The following is a 19,536-nucleotide window of genomic DNA, read 5'->3' on the forward strand; positions in this document are numbered from 1 at the left end:
AGGGTTCTGTTAGGAATATGGGGGGGGGGGATATTAGTCAGAGCAGTACATTTTGTATGTTGAAATACAAGTCTATGTGCCATGGAGAGTTGCAGGTAGTTGAGGTGGTTTGGAAGTTCAAGCCAGTTCAAGGATTGAAGGGTGAGGCAGTGGTGGATTGAATTTTTGGAATTAGTAGCAAATTTAGAGATTTTGGTGTAGCAATTTTCTAGTCTGGAGGTAGTAGAGGAGGACAGGTTAGTTAGGAGAGGAGCACTGTATAGTAAGGAAGGAAGGAGATAAGTAGTGGCCAGAGTATGCCTAGTGGAATTGGAGAGAAAGCGATTATTCCTATACAACATACCTAGCTTTTGGTGTTTTTTTTAATATTTTGTTGTATATGGATATCGAACTTGAGGTGTTAGTCAACAGTTATGCATAGGAGTTTTGCAGAAGGGACCACTTCTATAGGTGAGTTGGTTTGGCTAAGGACTTTGAATTCATTTTTATTGTACGAGTAGGTCTTAGAGGGGGGAATAGTAGAATTTTAGCTTTATTTGCATTGAGGGAGAGGTGGTTTTGGCACATCCAGTTTTCTGTTGTGGAGAATGCAGTTTGGGTTTTGTCAGCAATTCGGAGATGTTAGTGGAGGAGCAGACTAAGGTTGAATCATCTGCATATTGAATGATTTTGGCATCAGGAATTGCTGTGTGAAAGTTATTTATGAAGATGTTGAAAAGCATGGGTCCAAGGATAAATCTCTGTGGTACGCCAGTTGGGGTAGGTAAGAAGGAAGAGATGGAGTTCTACCATTTAACAGTTTGAGATCTGTCCGATAGCTAACTGGAGAACCAGGATAAAGTTTTTGGAGAGAGGTGAACGTTTGAGAGATGACAGAGTAAGTGATTATGGGAGATAGTGTCAAATGCCTTAGACAGATCTAGTAAAACAGTAGAAATTAGGTGTCCTGAATCTCAGGCTTGATTGACAGTTTCATGGAAAGAGAGAAGAGCGGTTATAGTGCTGTGGTCTGGGCGGAAACCATGGTGTGTATGTGTGAGCAGATTGTTTTGGGTCAGAAATGGCATAAGTTGGCTGTGGATGCACTTTTCGAGTATTTTGGAGATTGGAGAGAGCAAAGTTGTAGGGCGGAAGTTAGAGACACTTGTATTTTTGCCTCCTTTGTGGAGAGGGAGGATATAGGCTGAGCGCCAGAGTTTGGGGATGTAAGATTCATTTATGGATCTGTTTATAATGATGCTGATTGGGAGAGCAATACCATCTGCAGCATATTTTAGGTAGGAGGAGGGAATATTGTCAGAAGCACTGGAGCATGGCTTAAGTTTGGATAGGAGTTTTTTTTATAGAGTTAGTGGAGACATGTTTGAGCTTGAACAGAAGTGGAGAGTTGTTAGGTGAGTTTGAGGGGGGAGTGTGAAGGGCAGCTGGGTTAAAGTTAGAAAAAGATTTGGTAAGGTCAGAAATGGTTTCTATGAAAAAAGAGTTGAATTCAGAGCCTAGTTCCAGATCAGATTTACTAGGGTCAGGACAGGGATTATTCTTTGTGCCTGGATGGAGAAGTGAGTTTATTGATTTCCAGAATTGCTTTGAGTTTTTATTATTGTTGGACTGAATCTTGATATGGTAGGATTTTTTGTCTTTGGTGATTAGCTGTTTAATAAAGTTACAGAGCTGTTTATATTGATGCAGGGTATTGGGCTGTTTATTTTTTTGGTGGAGCTTCCAAAGTTTGTCCCTTTGGTGCATAACTTGTTTTGTCTGTTTGGATAGCCATGCGGCTGAGTTCATTTTTATTCTTTTATATCTTAGGGGGGCTAGGGAGTTTAGTGTGTCAAGGAAGATGGAGTTGAAGTAGTCTAAGGCTTTGTCAAGGAGAAGGGTATTTAGAATTTGCCAGTTCATTTGTTTGAATATATCTGAGAAAGTGGTAGGGTTAAAGTTGGTGAGGTTGCGAGTATGAATGTATTGATGCTGGTATGGGGAAGAGCTTGTAGAGCAATGAATGAAGGCTGAGAGGTGGTCACTAATGGTATCAGGAATTGTACCAGAGTAGGTTATTTTGTTAGGATTAGAGACTAGGATCCAATCTAGAGTGGTTCCAGGGGGTTTGTTTTGTTTGGTCGTGTGATAGAGTGGATTATTTCAGTAAGGTTATAGAGATTGATGGATAGGGAAGGAGAGGTGCTATTGACTTTATTCCAGTCAATATTTACATCTCCTAAGATGTAAGTTTTGTAATTAATTTTAGTGGATGCCCATAGGAGAATCTCCTCGAGATTAGAGATGTTGTTACCAGGTGAGATATAGAGGACAATGAAGCAAATATTTCTGTGCTTATTTAATTTTAGTAGTCCAGCAGTTAGTTTGGTGTTTTGGAATTGAGGGATTGGAATTTGCAGGGGAATTACGGTGAGGAGGTTGGAGTAGACAAAGGCAGTGTTGCCACCTTTTTTATTTAGTCGGTCATTTCTGAGAGTATGAAATCCTGGGGGCAGGATCTCTGTGTCAGAGATGAAGGGTTTAAGCCAGTTTTCGGATATGGCTAGGATGTCAGGTTGGTTGTGGCTTAGCCAACTTTGGAATTGGTGAGCTTTGTTACTAAGGCTTTGTGCATTGATAGTAAAGGTCCTTAGGGTATTAAGGTAGGATGAGGGAGTTATAGGGTTGGTGTTGTTAATACAGTGAGTGGGACCAGGGTTAGGATGGATTTCACCAGCAAGGACTAAATTGTTAAAGGAAATATCCTTTAGCCATTCTGGTTTGCTGGGTGTGTGTTTTATTAGAAGATTTACAATTAGATCAGGTGATAACTTAGCTTTACAAGGGAAGGGGAAAATTTTAGGGTGGAATAGGTGCAGTGGGTTGGGCTGAATGAGAAAGGGGGAGATAGAGGGGAAATGAGAGTAATAATGAGGATGGAGGTGGGTTTGTATGGTGGTTGCTTTAGTTGGTAGCATTGGACAAGTGTAGTAGAAATATGAGCTAGCATACTATAAAGGAATTAGGAACAAAAAAAGGAGGCAATGGATGTAGAGGGTGTGGAGATTTAAGGAGACCATGTCAGAGTGGTGAGAGAAAGGTAAGTATGAACTGAACTGGAGAGAAAGGCTAAGACCAAGAGAGGGTTTTATTAATTGATGGTGGTTTCCTGGCAATTAAGGAAGAGTGTAGGATATTGTGAGTATTTGGGTGGAGAGCAAATGGGAGGGCTGTACGTAGGAGGAGTGATAAGTGGAGTTGGTATTGGGTATTTAGGCTGAGGGGGAGGGGTAAGATAAGAATAAAGGTAAGAGTATTGGGGTGGGTGGGAACTGGGGGTAGGGTAGGGGAGCAGAGTGAGCCCGCAGGGTGAATGGAGTGTGGAGAGCCAGTGGAGTGACTAGCAAGCAAGAACCAATCAGTTACACAGTGAGGTTGCACATTTAGGAAGCTTAAAGTAGGTAAGTTGGAAGTCTGAGTTATAAAGTATACCTAAAGTTACGCCAAAATCTGCTTCAGCTTTTTGGAGGACTAATTTATTGTTATAGAAGGCAGTTGTCTGGGTCTAGTACTTTGGTGGAAGCATGAATTGTAGAAATTCCAGCTTCTGCCGTGTACCTTTCTTTCTATATAGGTATTTTTCTTGTGTATTTTATGAGGAGTGACTACTCAGTTATAATGCTTGAGATGAGTTTTTATATAGGCATGACTAAAAGATGTCTCCGTATAAGAATTAGTGAGCATCTTTTGGCCATAAAGAAAAAAGATCTAGTCAATGCTTTGGCCAAACATTCTTTGGTTTGTAATAATTTTAAGAAATTAATTTTTTCAGTTTTAGATTACATTCCATCAGGGGCATTTATGGGTGACATCAAAGTTCTTTTGGAATGTAAAGAGTCTCTTTGGCAGTTGCATTTAGGAGCTGATTTTGCCCCTGGTTTAAATGAATCTATAAATATGAAGTGTTTTTTTATTAATCAGATAACACTAGTGCTGATTTGGTTTTATATAACTATATACATTTTTTTCATAAAAAGTGTTTTGATATTTAATAATTACATGAATATAAATGCACATAATTATTTTATTTTGTGTGTCTTTAAAAGTTCTAATTTTATATGACATCACAGAACATGTGATTGATTTAAAATGTATAAATTGTATTTGAGTGGACGGATATTCATTTCTGAAGAAGTTCACAAGTGAATAAATGTGAATGAAAGCGCTAAGATTTGTGTCCTTATTTTCAAGTCATTGGATTTGTCACTAGCATTCTTTTTGAAGTTTGAGATGAAAAGGAATTTGGAATTGGCTTAACAAGTGGGATTTGACCCTGCTGCTATGTTTGGCAAGTAGTAAAAAATAATTATTTCCTATGTTCTACTGCCATCTAGTGGTAAACGTGGGGAATTGCAGGTAGTTTCGTTAAGCTAACGAAAAGTAGGGAAATAGATAGGAAAACAGGGGGACAGCCACGGGGTAGGTCCGTGGGTGTGCTGACCTTTTACAATATGACTTCAGAAGAAATACACGCAATACTTATAAAATAATATTTTACAGAAACTGCAGGCATTCACCTACACTGAGACTTGAAAGAAGGCGACACGTCTAGGTAGACAAAGTCAGGGACTTCTGTTAGGATATTCTGTGGATTGCTAAATTCCTGGTGGGGGAACAGCCCGAATGTCCGCACAAGGCTTTCAGGACTGAGGCTTGAAAGAAGGCAACATGTCTAGGTAGAACAAATCAGGGACTTCTGTTAGGATATTCTGTGGATTGCTAAATTGCTGGTGGGGGAACAGCCCGAATGTCCACACAAGGCTTTCAGAGGACAGCACACCACGCGGAAAAACCGAGGGACGTTGTGGTTGCGGAGATTCAATTTAAAAAATTCTTAACTGAAAAAGTAAAACTATTTTCTTTACTGATAAGTTAAACCAAAAAAAAACAGCACTAACTTGCAGGCATAATTGTTTATATAGTGATACAGTTAGGGAAAGGATGTTTATTACCCTAATGTGTATGGTTGGGTGGGTAGGGTAGGGTAGGGTTAGGTTTAGTACACATGAGTAAGGCCTCCATGCAAACTATATACATTAGAGTAATAAAAACCCTTTCCTCCCTAACAATACTACTAAACAAGACAAAAGCACACACACACACACACACACACACACACACACACACACACACACACACACACACACACACACACACACACACACACACACAGTTCATCTGTCCTTTGCTCTACTCCTTACCTCCAATGTAATGCTGAAATGCTGAAATATGAGGTATTTGGATATGTATAAGTGAGTTACTATAATGTTATGCTGAAACATGAGAGTGATTCAGAGACAGGGTTCTTGCTACACAATGTAGTGTGATATATAACAGACAATCAGAGGTAGGCTTACACCACAGCAGTGCTTTGCACAAAGGCATAGTTTCACGCACTATAAAAGGATATTAATGAAGGATATGTTTTATGGCAGAAACAAAAGATAGAGGCAGCCACATCATTCAGACAAAAATACATAGTAAAATGTGTTCCATTGTATAAACGTAGCTATGCAGAGAGTAGCTACTCTAAAAAAAGGCTGGTGTGTAACTGCTGGTATATGTTGTTGGTTGCAGCAGGGTAGAATAAGAAAGAGTAAAGTGTAAGAAATAAAGACAAGTTTTAAGAAATCAGCAAACATGAATATCGCCATATGTATAAATGCATCAGAGGCCAACAGGAAGAAAGGAAACAGGTAAAAGAAGATACAAATCAAGAATCAGCTAACAATTACTGACAGATGGGAAAGACAGAATAAGTACACACTGACACGGTCACTGAAACTTGGGTGGATTTAGATATTCTGTATACCAAGATTCCTCCTGTTTGTTATACAATTTCCTCATTTTAAATACTACACCTGTGCTTTCGGATTACTAAATGAGGTTCCCTCCCCCTGTTTCCCTACTCAAAATAGTCTAAAACTCTCAAGTTTGAGCACTAGTTATTTTCTGTCTCCCATTATCTAACCAAAAATAGCCTCCTGGACCTCTAAATATATCTGTTTCCCATTTTATCATCTTTCGCCAATCATAGAAAAGTAGCAGACATGACTAACTGATAAGGTCTGTTTGTATTATATAATTTATAATTTCACCACAGTATATATTAGTTCGTTAAGGAGGATCAGTGCATTGGTCCAGGCAGATCATGAAGTGCATCATCTCTTAACTTGTGTGAATTTATTAATGAGAGGGTTGTAAGTGAAGTAATACTGACAGACAGGAATTCTGTGTACTGCTGTGTAATTAATGGTAAAATAAGCATCTCAAAACTTCAGCAACTTGTGATTTTCCCCTTTTATTGTGTAATAATTGGGCAAAGCATAAAGAAGTTAATGACCAGCTGCTCAACTGGTTAAGCATGTTAGAATACAGATTCGTCCCATGACCCTTGATTCTACTGGCAGGGTCTCAGGATCTGTTTTCCCTGTGAGCAGAACTAACATGTAAAATGTGGAATTATGACCATAAAAACATATAAACAGCGGAGGGCATAATATGATTTTCAGAGTCTAGTGATTCAGATGTAACTGAACATGAATAAAAGATCTATACTGTGGGATAGCTTCAGTTAAAACAAGACACGCAAAGGTTTTTGCTAGCCATTTTGGACATGCTTGTTTATTAATGAAAATTTTAATTTTACACATAAAACAACATATGAATGGATTTACTTAATTGCTCATTTGTAAAGCACATAACTCACTAAACATAAATGTTACTTTTCAGGGCCAGTTTGGGAGTACTTGTCTGGTTAACTGACTTGCTCAGTCATACAGTACACAAGCTAAGACTGAGTAAGTCAAGAACTTTTTGAAAGAAGTATGTCTTAATTTCCAGATGATGTGAAGTGTTGCCTTTTTAAAGTGCCTTGGACAAAATATAATAACAACTAAACATATGACAGGAATGCTTAAAATATTAGTATGATACACAATGTTTCTGCCTTGCTTATACAGTACCCAGTAAATGTACTACAAAGTACTGCTTAGAAACGACGGCACATTTGCGTTACTTAGTCAAGCCATCGTTCTCATATACAATTTAATTGTTATGTGGTCACCACAAGCATTTCCTTCTGTTTTGTATACTATAGCAATTGTTGCAGGAATGCAGACCATACAAAAAGAAGTACAATATTTTACAACATGGCATACAACACATAAATATAATTTTAGTCCATACTGCTGCACACACATCAGTCATGCAACTATAATCCTAAAGTGCAAAGTTAACAATTGGTGATAATGCATGCAGAACCAGACTGAAGACATTGACCAGTGATATAAAGACTTCCAGTGTTGTCGTTTCAACGATCATGGCTAATTTACTGTACAAGAAGTCTTCAACCCTATAGCTGAATTTCAACTATTTTACTCTACCTTGCTTTAAAATTTATGGACCACTAATGTACATTCTTCTTCATCCCCCCCCCTTTTTTTACATTACCTTCTTTACCCTACCTCTCACTCCTTTTTATTTATTTCTTTAGTGTGATTCTGCCCCCTAACCCGTCTACATCTTCTGTAGCCCTCTACTCTTAATATGTCATCTAAAATACTTTGATTTCACTCTCTGCTCCCCAACCTCATATTTACATCTTCTCCCACATTGTTCCCAACATCCACTCACCTCTATTGTTAATTCTGCTCACATTTGTACTTTTGTACAAAGGTGTCACTAGTGTAATTTGTGTTTATGCTGTTACTGCTGCTTGCTTTTTTGTGCATTTCATTGCGTTATATTGTCTTCTGTTATCATCCAGCCTGGGTCACACCCAAAAAAGTGTCTTTGGACCAATACCATCTACATGGTTAACAAATGTAAAATACATAAATAAATAAAATGTAAGTAATGTGTAGATGCATTTGGTTATGCACAAGTTTATTTTTTCTGGACTATTAGTATAAAGGAAGCTGTAATCAAGTTTTGTTGATTAGGGATGTAATATTATTCCTTATTTTGCAGCATTCTTACACATTAATGATTTAAATCTGTGTCAATCAAAATAAAAGAAAATGAAACGTGTAAACACTAAGGCAAGAATGGCTGCCTATCAACCATCCAGAATTTTACAGAATGTCTATCTAGATTTTTGCCTCACATGTTTTTAGTCTGTTCTCATAAAATGTGGGACTTTCTCACATTGAATATTGTAGTCACTAAACAATGACAGATATTTCAGTTTTAGACTTCACAACTTTCATAAAATGCATACTAGTATAAAACCTGCTATTTTACTTTCTTGGTTTGTAAGAGCAGTATTTAAAATCTATACATGCTTCTGGTTTGTATCTCTTAGCTGTTTTGGGGTTTGTTCTTTATTCTTATTCTAGGAGTTTGAGAGGTCGGGTCTATATTAGAACATCAAAGTTTCAAAACTTTGAATGTTCTAATATCAAACCCTATTCATTATTCTCCAACTCAGTTGGCAAATATGGAACCAACTTCCACAAGACCTCACTTCCCTTACTTCACTCCCACTGTTTAAAGCTAAACTAAAACTCTTCCTCTCCAACCACTGGCTATGCTCTTGCAACAACCCTGGCTAATCATTCTTCCTTCCTGCCATCTGTTCCATTCATCCCCTTAGTTCTTTTTCTCAATTCTTGCTCTCTGGAATATCCTCTTCATTAGTGTCTCTGTGACATCTTCTTTAAATTGACATATATCTAAATTTTTTATCAATTCCTTTCAAACATGCAATAGCGTATACTAGCTCTTTACTTGAATATTTTTTTTTTTTTTTGTGTTCCTGCTAAGCCTCATATTCTTAGCCTCATATTGTACTCTAATACATTTACAACTTGCAGTTGGTCAATCCATGTATTCATTGAAATGTATATTTTTTGTATTTCTGCAATTTTACATATTTTTATCTTGTTTTAGTAGTTGTAGTGGAGCTTTTCTCCCCGGGCCTCCACTGAAAATGGACATGTATCCAGTTGTACTAGCCCGGTTAACAAATGTAAAATAAAATAAAATAAAATAAATAAATAAATATTCAGTGAAAGCTGAAAATATCGAAGCAAAAGAAAACCAAATTTTTTCCTAGGGAAAGAATTTGGTTGTCCGTTTCTGCTGCTTCAGTATTTTTAGCGCTGTGGTGGAAAGTTACGGGTCGGGTTCAGGTAAGTGTGCAATTGAGTGCGGGTTAGGTTAGTTAGGGTTAGCGTGTGGGTTAGGTATGTGTGCGATTGTGTGGATGTGAGGGTTAGTGCGGGTAAGGTGAGTTAGGGTTAGGGTGCGGGTTAGGTAAGTGTGCGATTGTGTGGACGTGAGGGTTAGGGCGGGGTAGGTGAGTTAGGGTTAGGGCACAGGTGAGATGAGTGTGTGATAGTGATGGACCTTAGGGTTAGGGTTTGAGTTAAGGTAAGTGGATATTCAGTGGTGTGTGTATAGTTTAGTGTACGGTTATGTGTAAGATTTTAGGTGTATGTGTGTGGATTGCTGTTTGTTTGGTGTGCTTGTGTTGTGTGTATGTGTTTTGGAACAGTGAATTGTTTTCCCTAGGAAACAATTTGCTGTTCTGTATGTTCATTGTTTTCAGCTTTCACTGAATAGGGTTCGATATTAGAACATTCGAAGTTTTGAAACTTTGATGTTCTAATATAGACCTGAAAGGTATATATATTGAAGCATAGCAATGACAGATACTGTACATTAAAGTGGGGTAAAATGACTGCATCACCCAAAGCATGATCACACCCTGCTATACAAAATTATATTTATTAGTTACTTTTCAGATGTTTTTATATATTTTCCTAAATGCAGTGTATATGTGTGCATATATAAATATGTATATATACATGTGTGCATGCGCACATGCATTCAACAGGTTTTGAAGTCAGTATTTCTGACTATAATCAAAATACACACAACACACATATATAAATTAGATATAGATGTATACACACGCACACATATATAATACATAAATACATATAGATATATATACATGCACACATATATAATATATAAATAAATATAGATGTATACATGTGCACACATGGGTCTACTACTAAAGACCGAAACGACGATTCCCCGACACAAAACTCACCGACGCCAGACGACCGACAGGTAAGTGTACCGACAGGGTGATTTGCCGACAGCGGAAAGACCGACAAGGGAATGTGTGATCGCGACCCGGTAAGTGTGCGATAGTGACGGAGTTAGGAGCGGTCAGGTAAGTGCGCGAGATTGTGGGATGTCGGGTTAGGCTGTGGGAAAGGTGAGTGTGTGTTCGTGTTGGAGGTAGGGTTTGGGTAAGGTAAGTGTGTGCTAGTGAGGGACTGTAGTTTAGGGACGGGTTAAGTGAGTTGGGGTTAGGGTGCAGGTAGGTGATGTGTGCGTTAGTGTTGGAGCTTGGGCTAGGGGTGGGTTAAGTGAGTTAGGGTTAGGGTGCAGGTAGGTGATGTGTGCGTTAGTGTCGGAGCTTGGGCTAGGGGTGGGTTAAGTGAGTTAGGGTTAGGGTGCAGGTAGGTGATGTGTGCGTTAGTGTCGGAGCTTGGGCTAGGGGTGGGTTAAGTGAGTTAGGGTTAGGGTGCAGGTAGGTGAAGTGTGTGATAGTGTCGGACCTTAGGGTTACGGTTTGGGTCAGGGCTAGTGTGTATGCTATGTAGTGTCGTGTGTTGTTTACATTCCGTGTGTCGGTGTTCTGGTGTTCGGTGTTTTGCGTTGTCGGGTTTGTGTGTTGTCGGTTATTTGGCGTCTGTGAGTTTTGTGTCGGGGAATCGTCGTGTCGGTGTTTAGAAGTAGACCCGCACACATATATAATATATAAATACATACAGCTGTATATACACACAAACATATATATAAATATAATATAGATGTATACACACTTATATAATATATAAATAGAGATGGATGTATACACATGCACACATATGTAATGTAAATAGCTACAGAAGTATATACACACACACACATATAATATATATATAGACATAGATGTATACATATATACTATATAAACAGATATAGATGTATATACATAAACAGATATGTGTGGCACATATCCATCCATCCATCCATCCTCATCCCCTTTTTCCCATTTTGCACACGGGGTCAGGGTGTCACTTGAACAGTGACAATCATCTTGAGCCAAGGTTTACACTGCCAGGTGGCTAGCCCTGCTGTGGTAGTTCATCCTTACCACTCACTCTGGCGCACACTCGCACCTATGGCCAATTTAGAGTGTCCAATTAACCAATTAATGTACTGCATGTCTTTGGAATGTGAGAGAACACCAGAGTTTCTGGAGGAAACCCACATGACTGCAGGAAGGACATGCAGACTCCACACAGAAGGCACCCCAGCAGAGAATTGAACCGGAGAATCACTTGCTGTGAGGCGACAATGTGTGTGCATGCATATATCCAGCAAAAGAATTATAATAATAACTTACATTTGAAACATAAATCACCACCATATGCTGTAAAGGCATGCTTTTTTGTCAATTCAGGGATAAAGTAATACAAGACTGTCATACCTGAAATACCTTAGGTGCTGACACAAGGCAAGCCAGTGCAGAGGAAAGAGTTGCTCCAAAGATCCCAGCTGTAATCAGGGGCCCAAATCCTGACACCAAGCTCATACACTGCAGGGACAGACACAAAGAGCACAAAGTAATTATCAGTCCAAACACCAAGTGTTACATTTCTGCATCATCTCTGTCAGTGGTGAATCTAGAAAAGCATTCTTGATGTGTCCATTACAACAAAAAAACTGTGAAAAATGCTGTTGGAGTTTGAGTACAGCTGAAAAATGCTAACATCAAATTTCCATTTAGCAATAAACTAAATGCAACACTCCTGCTAGAAAAATATATCTCCTGCCAAAGCAGTAATGATATTCCAATGTATTAATATTTTTGTTATGTATTTGTTTAATCCACTATAATGTGCGAATAAGGTGTTTCACTGGGGTTCACTGCTGTACAGTTAACTGAATAACATTCTATTTGAAGTACATTTTATTCTATATTCTCCTAAGGATCTGCCGTATCCCTGGAGTTCACTATTTAAGATTTGTATCTGGTGGGTGGTTGGACTTGGAGCAACAAACCCACATATCCTCCTGCCAAGGAATAAACCCCTGACAGTAAAGAATAGTCTTCTGATGATAGTCTCCTTCTGGAACCTTTACCCTGCTTCAAAAAATAAATGTTCTTAATTACAGAGCAATAACCTCTTTCAGTTCATCTTAGTGCAGCATTTGCTGTATTCCTCAGTATCAGAATATGCATCATCAGCATAGCACAGAGAATTTTCAACTTTTAAGATTTCTTGCTGATGTCTCTCACTCTCTCTATACACACACACATATATATATATATATATATATATATATATATATATACATACACACACACACACACACACACACACACACACACACACACACACACACACACACACACACACACACACACACACACATAAAATTAAAGCAAAATTCTGTACACACTCCTTCCTCCCATCATATATGTAAGGTACATTACTGCTCTGTATGAGATACAGGTACTCCAATTCCTAGTGTAAGTTCCTTCACACTGATGGACTAGTATCTGTCTATTTTACTACACCTGAAACAAATAAAACAAGCATTTGTCAATGCCTAATGTTGGCTAGCAGGGCATTAGTAATTTAGTATTAGAAAGGATAGAAAATGGTTTGAGGGGATATACTGACCATGGTACAGCTGGAAATCTACAATGGAGAAGTAAATAACAGGTTAGCTTAAAAGTAACTGCTGTTTTAAAATAATTCTAGAGAGGCAGCATTTGACAATGGTGTATTTTTTCACTGGAGCTATGACATTCTATTTTGGATTTTATCATGTATTGTGTTCTACATGAACTACAGAGTGAGCTGGCACCTCACCTGTGTGCCCTGTTCAATCATAGCCTCACCCATAGCCGGTTTTAGGCACCAGCGAACCCTGCGGTCGCTGGGGGCCCCCTGTTCCCTGGGGGCCCCCAACCACAGCAAGTTATCTTATCCTGATATTTTGTCACATCTGTAAAACCAACAAAAGCTAGTGCAGCAGTCTTGCATACTTAATAAACTATGAGGGTAATAACTCAATTATATCTCCCTTAAAATTCAAAGATATTTCTGGTTGTAGTAATGGTGTTTTGTCAAGTAACAGGCATCAGAATGCCATTAAATATTTTACTACTGACATAGTGCTCCTGGCTTAGTTAAACCCTGTTTTTGGACATTTTCTCCACTAAAACTAACTACATACCCAGCTTTTAGTCCCTGCAAAACCATGGCTGCAGGGGGCCCCCTTAATCATCTTTGTCTGTGTGGGGGCCCCACAAAAGCTGCTGCTGATTGGGGAAAAATGAGGAATGAAAAATGCATTAATTTCCTAATTATGCTCTTTAACATGAACAGGGCTGTGATATGACCCTGTTAGGATGAAGCTGATAATGAACATGAACAATATAAGCACTAGAGGGATCAGCGCTCAGAGTGACTTACCTCGGTGCAAACTTTGGATTTTAAGAAGAGATGATGCTTCCGATCATCAAGGATAGTTTCTCTTTCAGGTAGTTTTATAACTAATAGCAGAACACCAGATACTATCACTCAATTTCTTTGCTTAAGAATTCAGTACAATCCCAAAAATAATAGAATAAATGCTCAGAATCATAAATATGTTTAAATATTTCTCTAATTCACTTAAAAAGTTACTAGAATAACAAATTTTGCATCAACATCTATTTTGGACAATAAGTATAAAACTGAGATGTCTGGATTAATTGACTGTTTGTAATCCTGAATGATTTACCAGCAAATCAAACTTTTTACGAAGGATAAGGCAAAAGTATGAACAAAATCAGGGAAGGTCTGTGAAAGTAGGGACAGTGACAATTATGCATTACTCCTCAATGAGATAAATCTTACCGCTTCTGCTGTTTGACGACTGCTAAACAGCAGTGACTAATCTGGTGCGGCAGTACCAATGTTGCACAAGGCATTGCTGTTTGCTGAAATTAAGTACATAACTAGTACTGCTGTGGCTTATGCATGCATGTGTGTGTGTGTGTGTGTGTGTGTGTGTGTGTGTGTCTGTGTAAAAAACATCACTGATTTTTATCTGTGCATGCACCCAATAATGCCAGGACACAGATGTTATTCTTCTGTGTATCAGTAAAAAATGTACCTAACAAGTAATTATATTTTGAAAGTAAGACATAACATATATCACAGAACATTCAGACACTTAGATATTCTTGGAGTTTGGTTGCCCTCATTCACCAGACTGTCTAAATGGATAATGGGAACTTCCTTTATCATCCTTGACTCTGTGGGGGCCCCCACCAAAGCTGTTGCTTGTTGGAAAAAATGTATCAATTTTCTGAATACGCTGTTTAACCTGAATGGTGCTGAGATATGACCCTTTTAGGATAAAACTAATAATAGCCTCTGTTTACAACCACACCCATTCTAAAACCAGCCCTGCTCAAATGTGTGTGTGTACATAAAGCTGCTACAGGTTATGTGGGGCTAGAGATTGTGTGGATATTACATCTTTAATTTTCATCACAGTCAAACCTTAGAGGTGCGCACATAAAGTCATTATAGCTTGTGTTTGAGCTGAGGGCAGTTGTTTCTCACAGATCTCAGAGGTGTACAAAGAAGGTTACTATAGCTTGTGTAAGAGAGGTGTACTGTCTAGGAGCAACAAATTTGAATATTACTGAAATCATTCTCACAATCACATTACAAGGCACATATACATGTGGCTACCTTTGACCGCTGGGGTGAAGAACATGCTATGTATATGTATATCATCAGTCACTTGAAATATATGACAAAGGCAATTTAAATCTCTACTTTCATTCCAGTCTAACACCAGAGGGATGCATAGGCAGTGACTTGTCTTTTTTAGAGGGTTAGGGAGGTAGGCAGTATTTCCAGATAAGACTTAAATATTCTCACAACTACTGGCTTGTTAGTTTACTGTAAGCTACAATTTTGTCAGCTTTGAAAATTAAGCCTTGGGCACAAATTATGCCTTGAAAGAAAAAATAAGACTGAAATTATTTTTTCTTCATAATTTTTATTTAGGCAACCATTGGAGTAAAATGTTGAGAAAATGCTCTAAAATGCATCCCAGACCATCTGTAAACCTGTGGCTTCTTGGGCCCTGACTTGAGTTATTTTCTAAATGGTTATTACTGGGCTGTCTTGTTCAGGAAAGGTGTGTTGAAGGATGCAAGGAAAACTAAAGCTGAACCACAACAGTGAATTTCTTTCCTTAATCATAATTTCTGTTCAAGCTATTATTGGATGAAAAGGTTGTGTAAAATGCACTTCAGAGCATATAGAAAGTTATGGCTTCTTGAAAAAGCTTAGAGTAAGGCAAAATGTAAGAGAAGGAAGAAAAAGGTAATGTGGATGGTATGGGGAGCCCAAAAGGAGAAGGACTCAGAGGAGAGGACTGGAGGGTGTGTGTGTGTGTGTGGGGGGGGGGGGGGGTTGAAATGTAGGTCTAGTCATCATTTCACTTTAAGTCCAGACCTGTACATAGACTTGTTGCAATGTATCACTGTTGCATCTAAGTGCCAATAACTCTAACTGCCTCTTTGATAGACCTGTTGTAATGTAAAAGCTTGTAGCTGCAGGTCTGTCTGTGGATACTACTCCTAAAAGTTTGCAGCATGAAATAAAAGGTTGCTTAGGATGGATGGCATTGTTAGGATGATACTTATACTGGAAGTGCCTAGGGGGCCCCCAACTTGACATTTGCTGGGGGCCCCAAAAATGCTAACACCGGCCCTGGCCTCACCTCAGGATTTGTCCCTACTGAATGGTGCATTGCTACAGTCATCACTCTCCACAAAAGAGGAGCAACTACAGACCCTGGGAACTATCACCCCATTGGCCTGATGAGTCTGATAAGCAAAGCTATGGAATGCATCATCATGAACCTAATAAACAAGGATACAGGGAATCTTCAAACTCTGGATCCCACACAGTTTAGTTTTGTGAAAGGTAGATCATGCCTGCTCAACTTGGTTGACTTCTTTGAGTCAGTCACCAGAGCTGTGGATGAAGGCAAGGTGGTACATACAGCCTACCTTGATCTGGCCAAGGCCTTAGATACCATTCCCCACTCAGGAATCATTGAAAAACTCATTAAGCTAGGCATCAACCTCTATATCACTAGGTGGATTGCAAACTGGCTCACAGATAGAACCCACAGTATGAAAGTAGCTGACTCCAAGTCAGACTCCCAAATAGTCACAAATGGAGTCCCACAGGGTTCGGTCCTGGGTCCTCTCCTGTTTGGAATCTACTTCTCTGAAGTCCAGGCCAACACAAATGGACTCTGGCTGACAACGTTTGCAGACAATTGCAAGTTGGGAGCTATTATTAACTCCCCAAGTGATGTTGACATCCTACAGAATGGCCTCACTGAGACCAACAACTGGTGTCAGAACCATAGCCTTAAGCTCAATGCCAAAAAAATGTGTCATCATCCTCTTTGGGTAAAACCCAGTTCCCATGAATTACCACATCAATGATAGTCCACTGAACACAGAAGGTGTCATAAGAGATCTGGGAATGCAGGTTGACAGCAACCTCTCTTTTGATTACCACATTGCCACTGTGGTCAGAAAGTCCTTCTATGTAGCACATCTCATTTCTAAGGGTTTTGCATCCAGGAAGAAAAAGGTCATTGTCTCCCACTACTCTTCCCTCATTAGGCCAATCATCGAGTACAATGCCCCATCTGGTAGGTACCTCACTAGACACCTGCAACAACTGGAGAGGCTGCAAGAGTACCTCACAAAGAGGATCCTAGGCCTTAAACACTTGTCCTATATGGACAGACTCAAAAAACTACAAATATTCTCTGTTTTATATTGCCTACTTAGAGGTGATCTTTGCTTGACATACAAAGCCATATCTGACCCAGCTCTGTTAGAAATGCTACATCTAAAGATATCCCATTCCCTCCACACTACATGCTCCAGAAAACTCAACCTCATTACCACAATCAACAAAACATACTGAAGGGACAGGTTCATAACCCAGAGACTGCCCATGCTATGGAATGGACTTTCCATACATATCAAGCAGAGCACCTCTCTGACCCTCTTCAAGAGAAATCTCGATGAGTGGATGGGAAATAGAAAATTCACCCCAGGGGATAACTCCAGTGGCTCTACTCGACAGAGGCACTAGGAACTAAGGTCGGGTGGCACAATGTCAGAGTAATCCTATGGCTAGGCTTATAAAGACCCCAGGGCCATTAGCCTAGTACACACCTATGAACCTAGAGAAAAATGGAAAATAACAGACCCAGTTTACAACATATTGCTTTTCTGGTGTAAAAAGTGCCTTTTTGAAATGCCTGAGATGTGACATTTTGCCTTGCATAGTATCATGATGAAAACCAGCATACAATATATTAAATGCCTACACAACCCAACATTCATCACTATACTATCAAATAAAGTAATGGCTTACACACTGCTAGCAACATAATGCTACTGAAGTGGAACTATGAGATAAAGCAAGGTACAGCATTTTAAAATATCTTCAGAAAACAGCATTTAATGGTGTACTATTTAATTAAACAAGACTGGACAAACATTGTTAGCAATATAACACCATTGTGTGCTGACAAGCCATACACAGAAATACCCATTAGTGGGGTTTTCAGCTAGAGCCGTGACATTGTGCTTTGCAATTTATAGCAACAAAGAAGCAATAGAATTTTAAAACAATTTTTGAATGCTACATTTGGCATTGCAATACAATTTAACTACAGCCATGACTTTGTGTTTTGCATTTTATCAGACACATCAGAAGTGTAAACAATATAACAACCCCAGCAAATGCACCAACAAATGGTTCCGACAAAACAACTAGGAATCAGAACCAGAAGGTTCTGAAGAAGTCCACGGTGATGGTCGAAAGTGCTTAACCATTTAGGTTTCTGCCTAAATAGTTTTTGTTACCCATTTTGGGCATGCTTGTTTATTAATGAAAATTTTAATTTTGCACATAAAACAACATATGAATGGATTTTTTAAATGCTCATTTGTAAAGCACATAACTCACTAAACATAAATATTACTTTTCAGGGTCAGTTTGGGAGTACTTGTCTGGTTAGCTGACTTGCTCAGTCATACAGTACACAAGCTAAGACTGAGTAAGTCAAGAATTTTTTGAAAGAAGTATGTCTTCATTTCCAGATGAGCCGAAATTTTGACTTTTTAAAGTGCCTTGGACAAAATATAATAACAACTAAACGTATGACAGGAATTCTTAAAATATTAGTATGATACAGAATGTTTCTGCCTCGCTTATACAGTGCCCAGTAAATGTACTACAAAGTACTGCTTAGAAATGATGGCACAGTTGTGTTACTTAGTCAAACCATCGTTTTTATATATAATTTAATTGTTATGCGGTCACCACAAGAATTTCCTTCTGTTTTGTATACTATAACAACTGTTGCACGAATGCAGACCATACAAAAAGAAGTACAATATTTTACGACATGTGATACAGAACACATAAATATAATTTTAGTCCATACTGCTGCACACGCACCAGAAGGTTCTGAAGAAGTCCACGGTGATGGGTGAAAGTGCTTAACCATTTAAAACCATTTAATAAATGTTTGGCTTATTTTTTTTTTTTGTATTGGAAGTTTATTCAGTCTGTGGCTGCCTCTGCCCTTGTTGGTGATGGTTTATTTGTTGATTCCTAGTGTGAACATTATACAATGACTGCTCATTGCTATTCAAACACGAGCATGCTGATTGGACAGCCCAACCAGTATGCCACTTGTAAATCGAGTATATACCAATAGTAAAAAGTCCAGCGACTGAAGTATCATTGAGTGGCCAGACTTTCTGTTGGTATATGCTGAGGGACAGAGCAAACTACGAGAAAAATTAGGTATATTCTGCAAAACTAGGCAATCAGAAACGTACCTGATTTTCCTGTATTTCTGCACTGTCCACAGGAAAATCTTGGCAATTAAAAAAAAATGCAAAAAACAGCAATGGAGCTTTTCCCTTCTCCGTTGTTTCTCCATCACTGTGCTGATGTACTGTGCGAGCATGGGAACGTAAGTACCATACACATATGCAGCACATCTGTAAACAAGGAAAGATGCAGAGGAAAACTACAGAGCCAGTATACAAAGACCTTATTTAAGAAAGGTAAGCAGTTTCTTCCTTAAATAATGTCATTGTATACTAGCAGTAATCCACTCCTTGGTATGGGTATATCAGGCTGCTGGGTGTGGGCATATCAGGATTTCCCTCACCGAGTAGTGGATTATTGATTAAATGTAGCAGTACTTTCTGGATTTAGGATGAAGAATACCAACAAAAATCATAACCTTATATCCTGGCAACTGAACATCTAATGTGGGTACATAAAATAATGTGACTGTTCATAATTCACTAACAGTGTGCATTATTTATTATTCATTAATAATGTGTATTAC

General features: G+C 38.7%; 1 protein-coding gene across 1 annotated transcript in view; it reads right to left on the reverse strand.

The window, feature by feature from the left end:
• The window catches only part of SLC12A3 (solute carrier family 12 member 3), a 564,508-nt gene that overhangs the window by 361,163 nt on the left and 183,809 nt on the right, over window positions 1–19,536 (reverse strand). The window contains exon 15 of the mRNA XM_044079103.1: window positions 11,537–11,644. Within this exon, the coding sequence (XP_043935038.1) occupies window positions 11,537–11,644 (108 nt within the window). The remainder of the gene's footprint in view (window positions 1–11,536; window positions 11,645–19,536) is intronic.

This window comes from Protopterus annectens, chromosome 8.part0, assembly GCF_019279795.1.
Source record: "Protopterus annectens isolate FY-2018-M chromosome 8.part0, PAN1.0, whole genome shotgun sequence".
In the NCBI taxonomy this organism is placed as follows: domain Eukaryota; kingdom Metazoa; phylum Chordata; order Ceratodontiformes; family Protopteridae; genus Protopterus; species Protopterus annectens.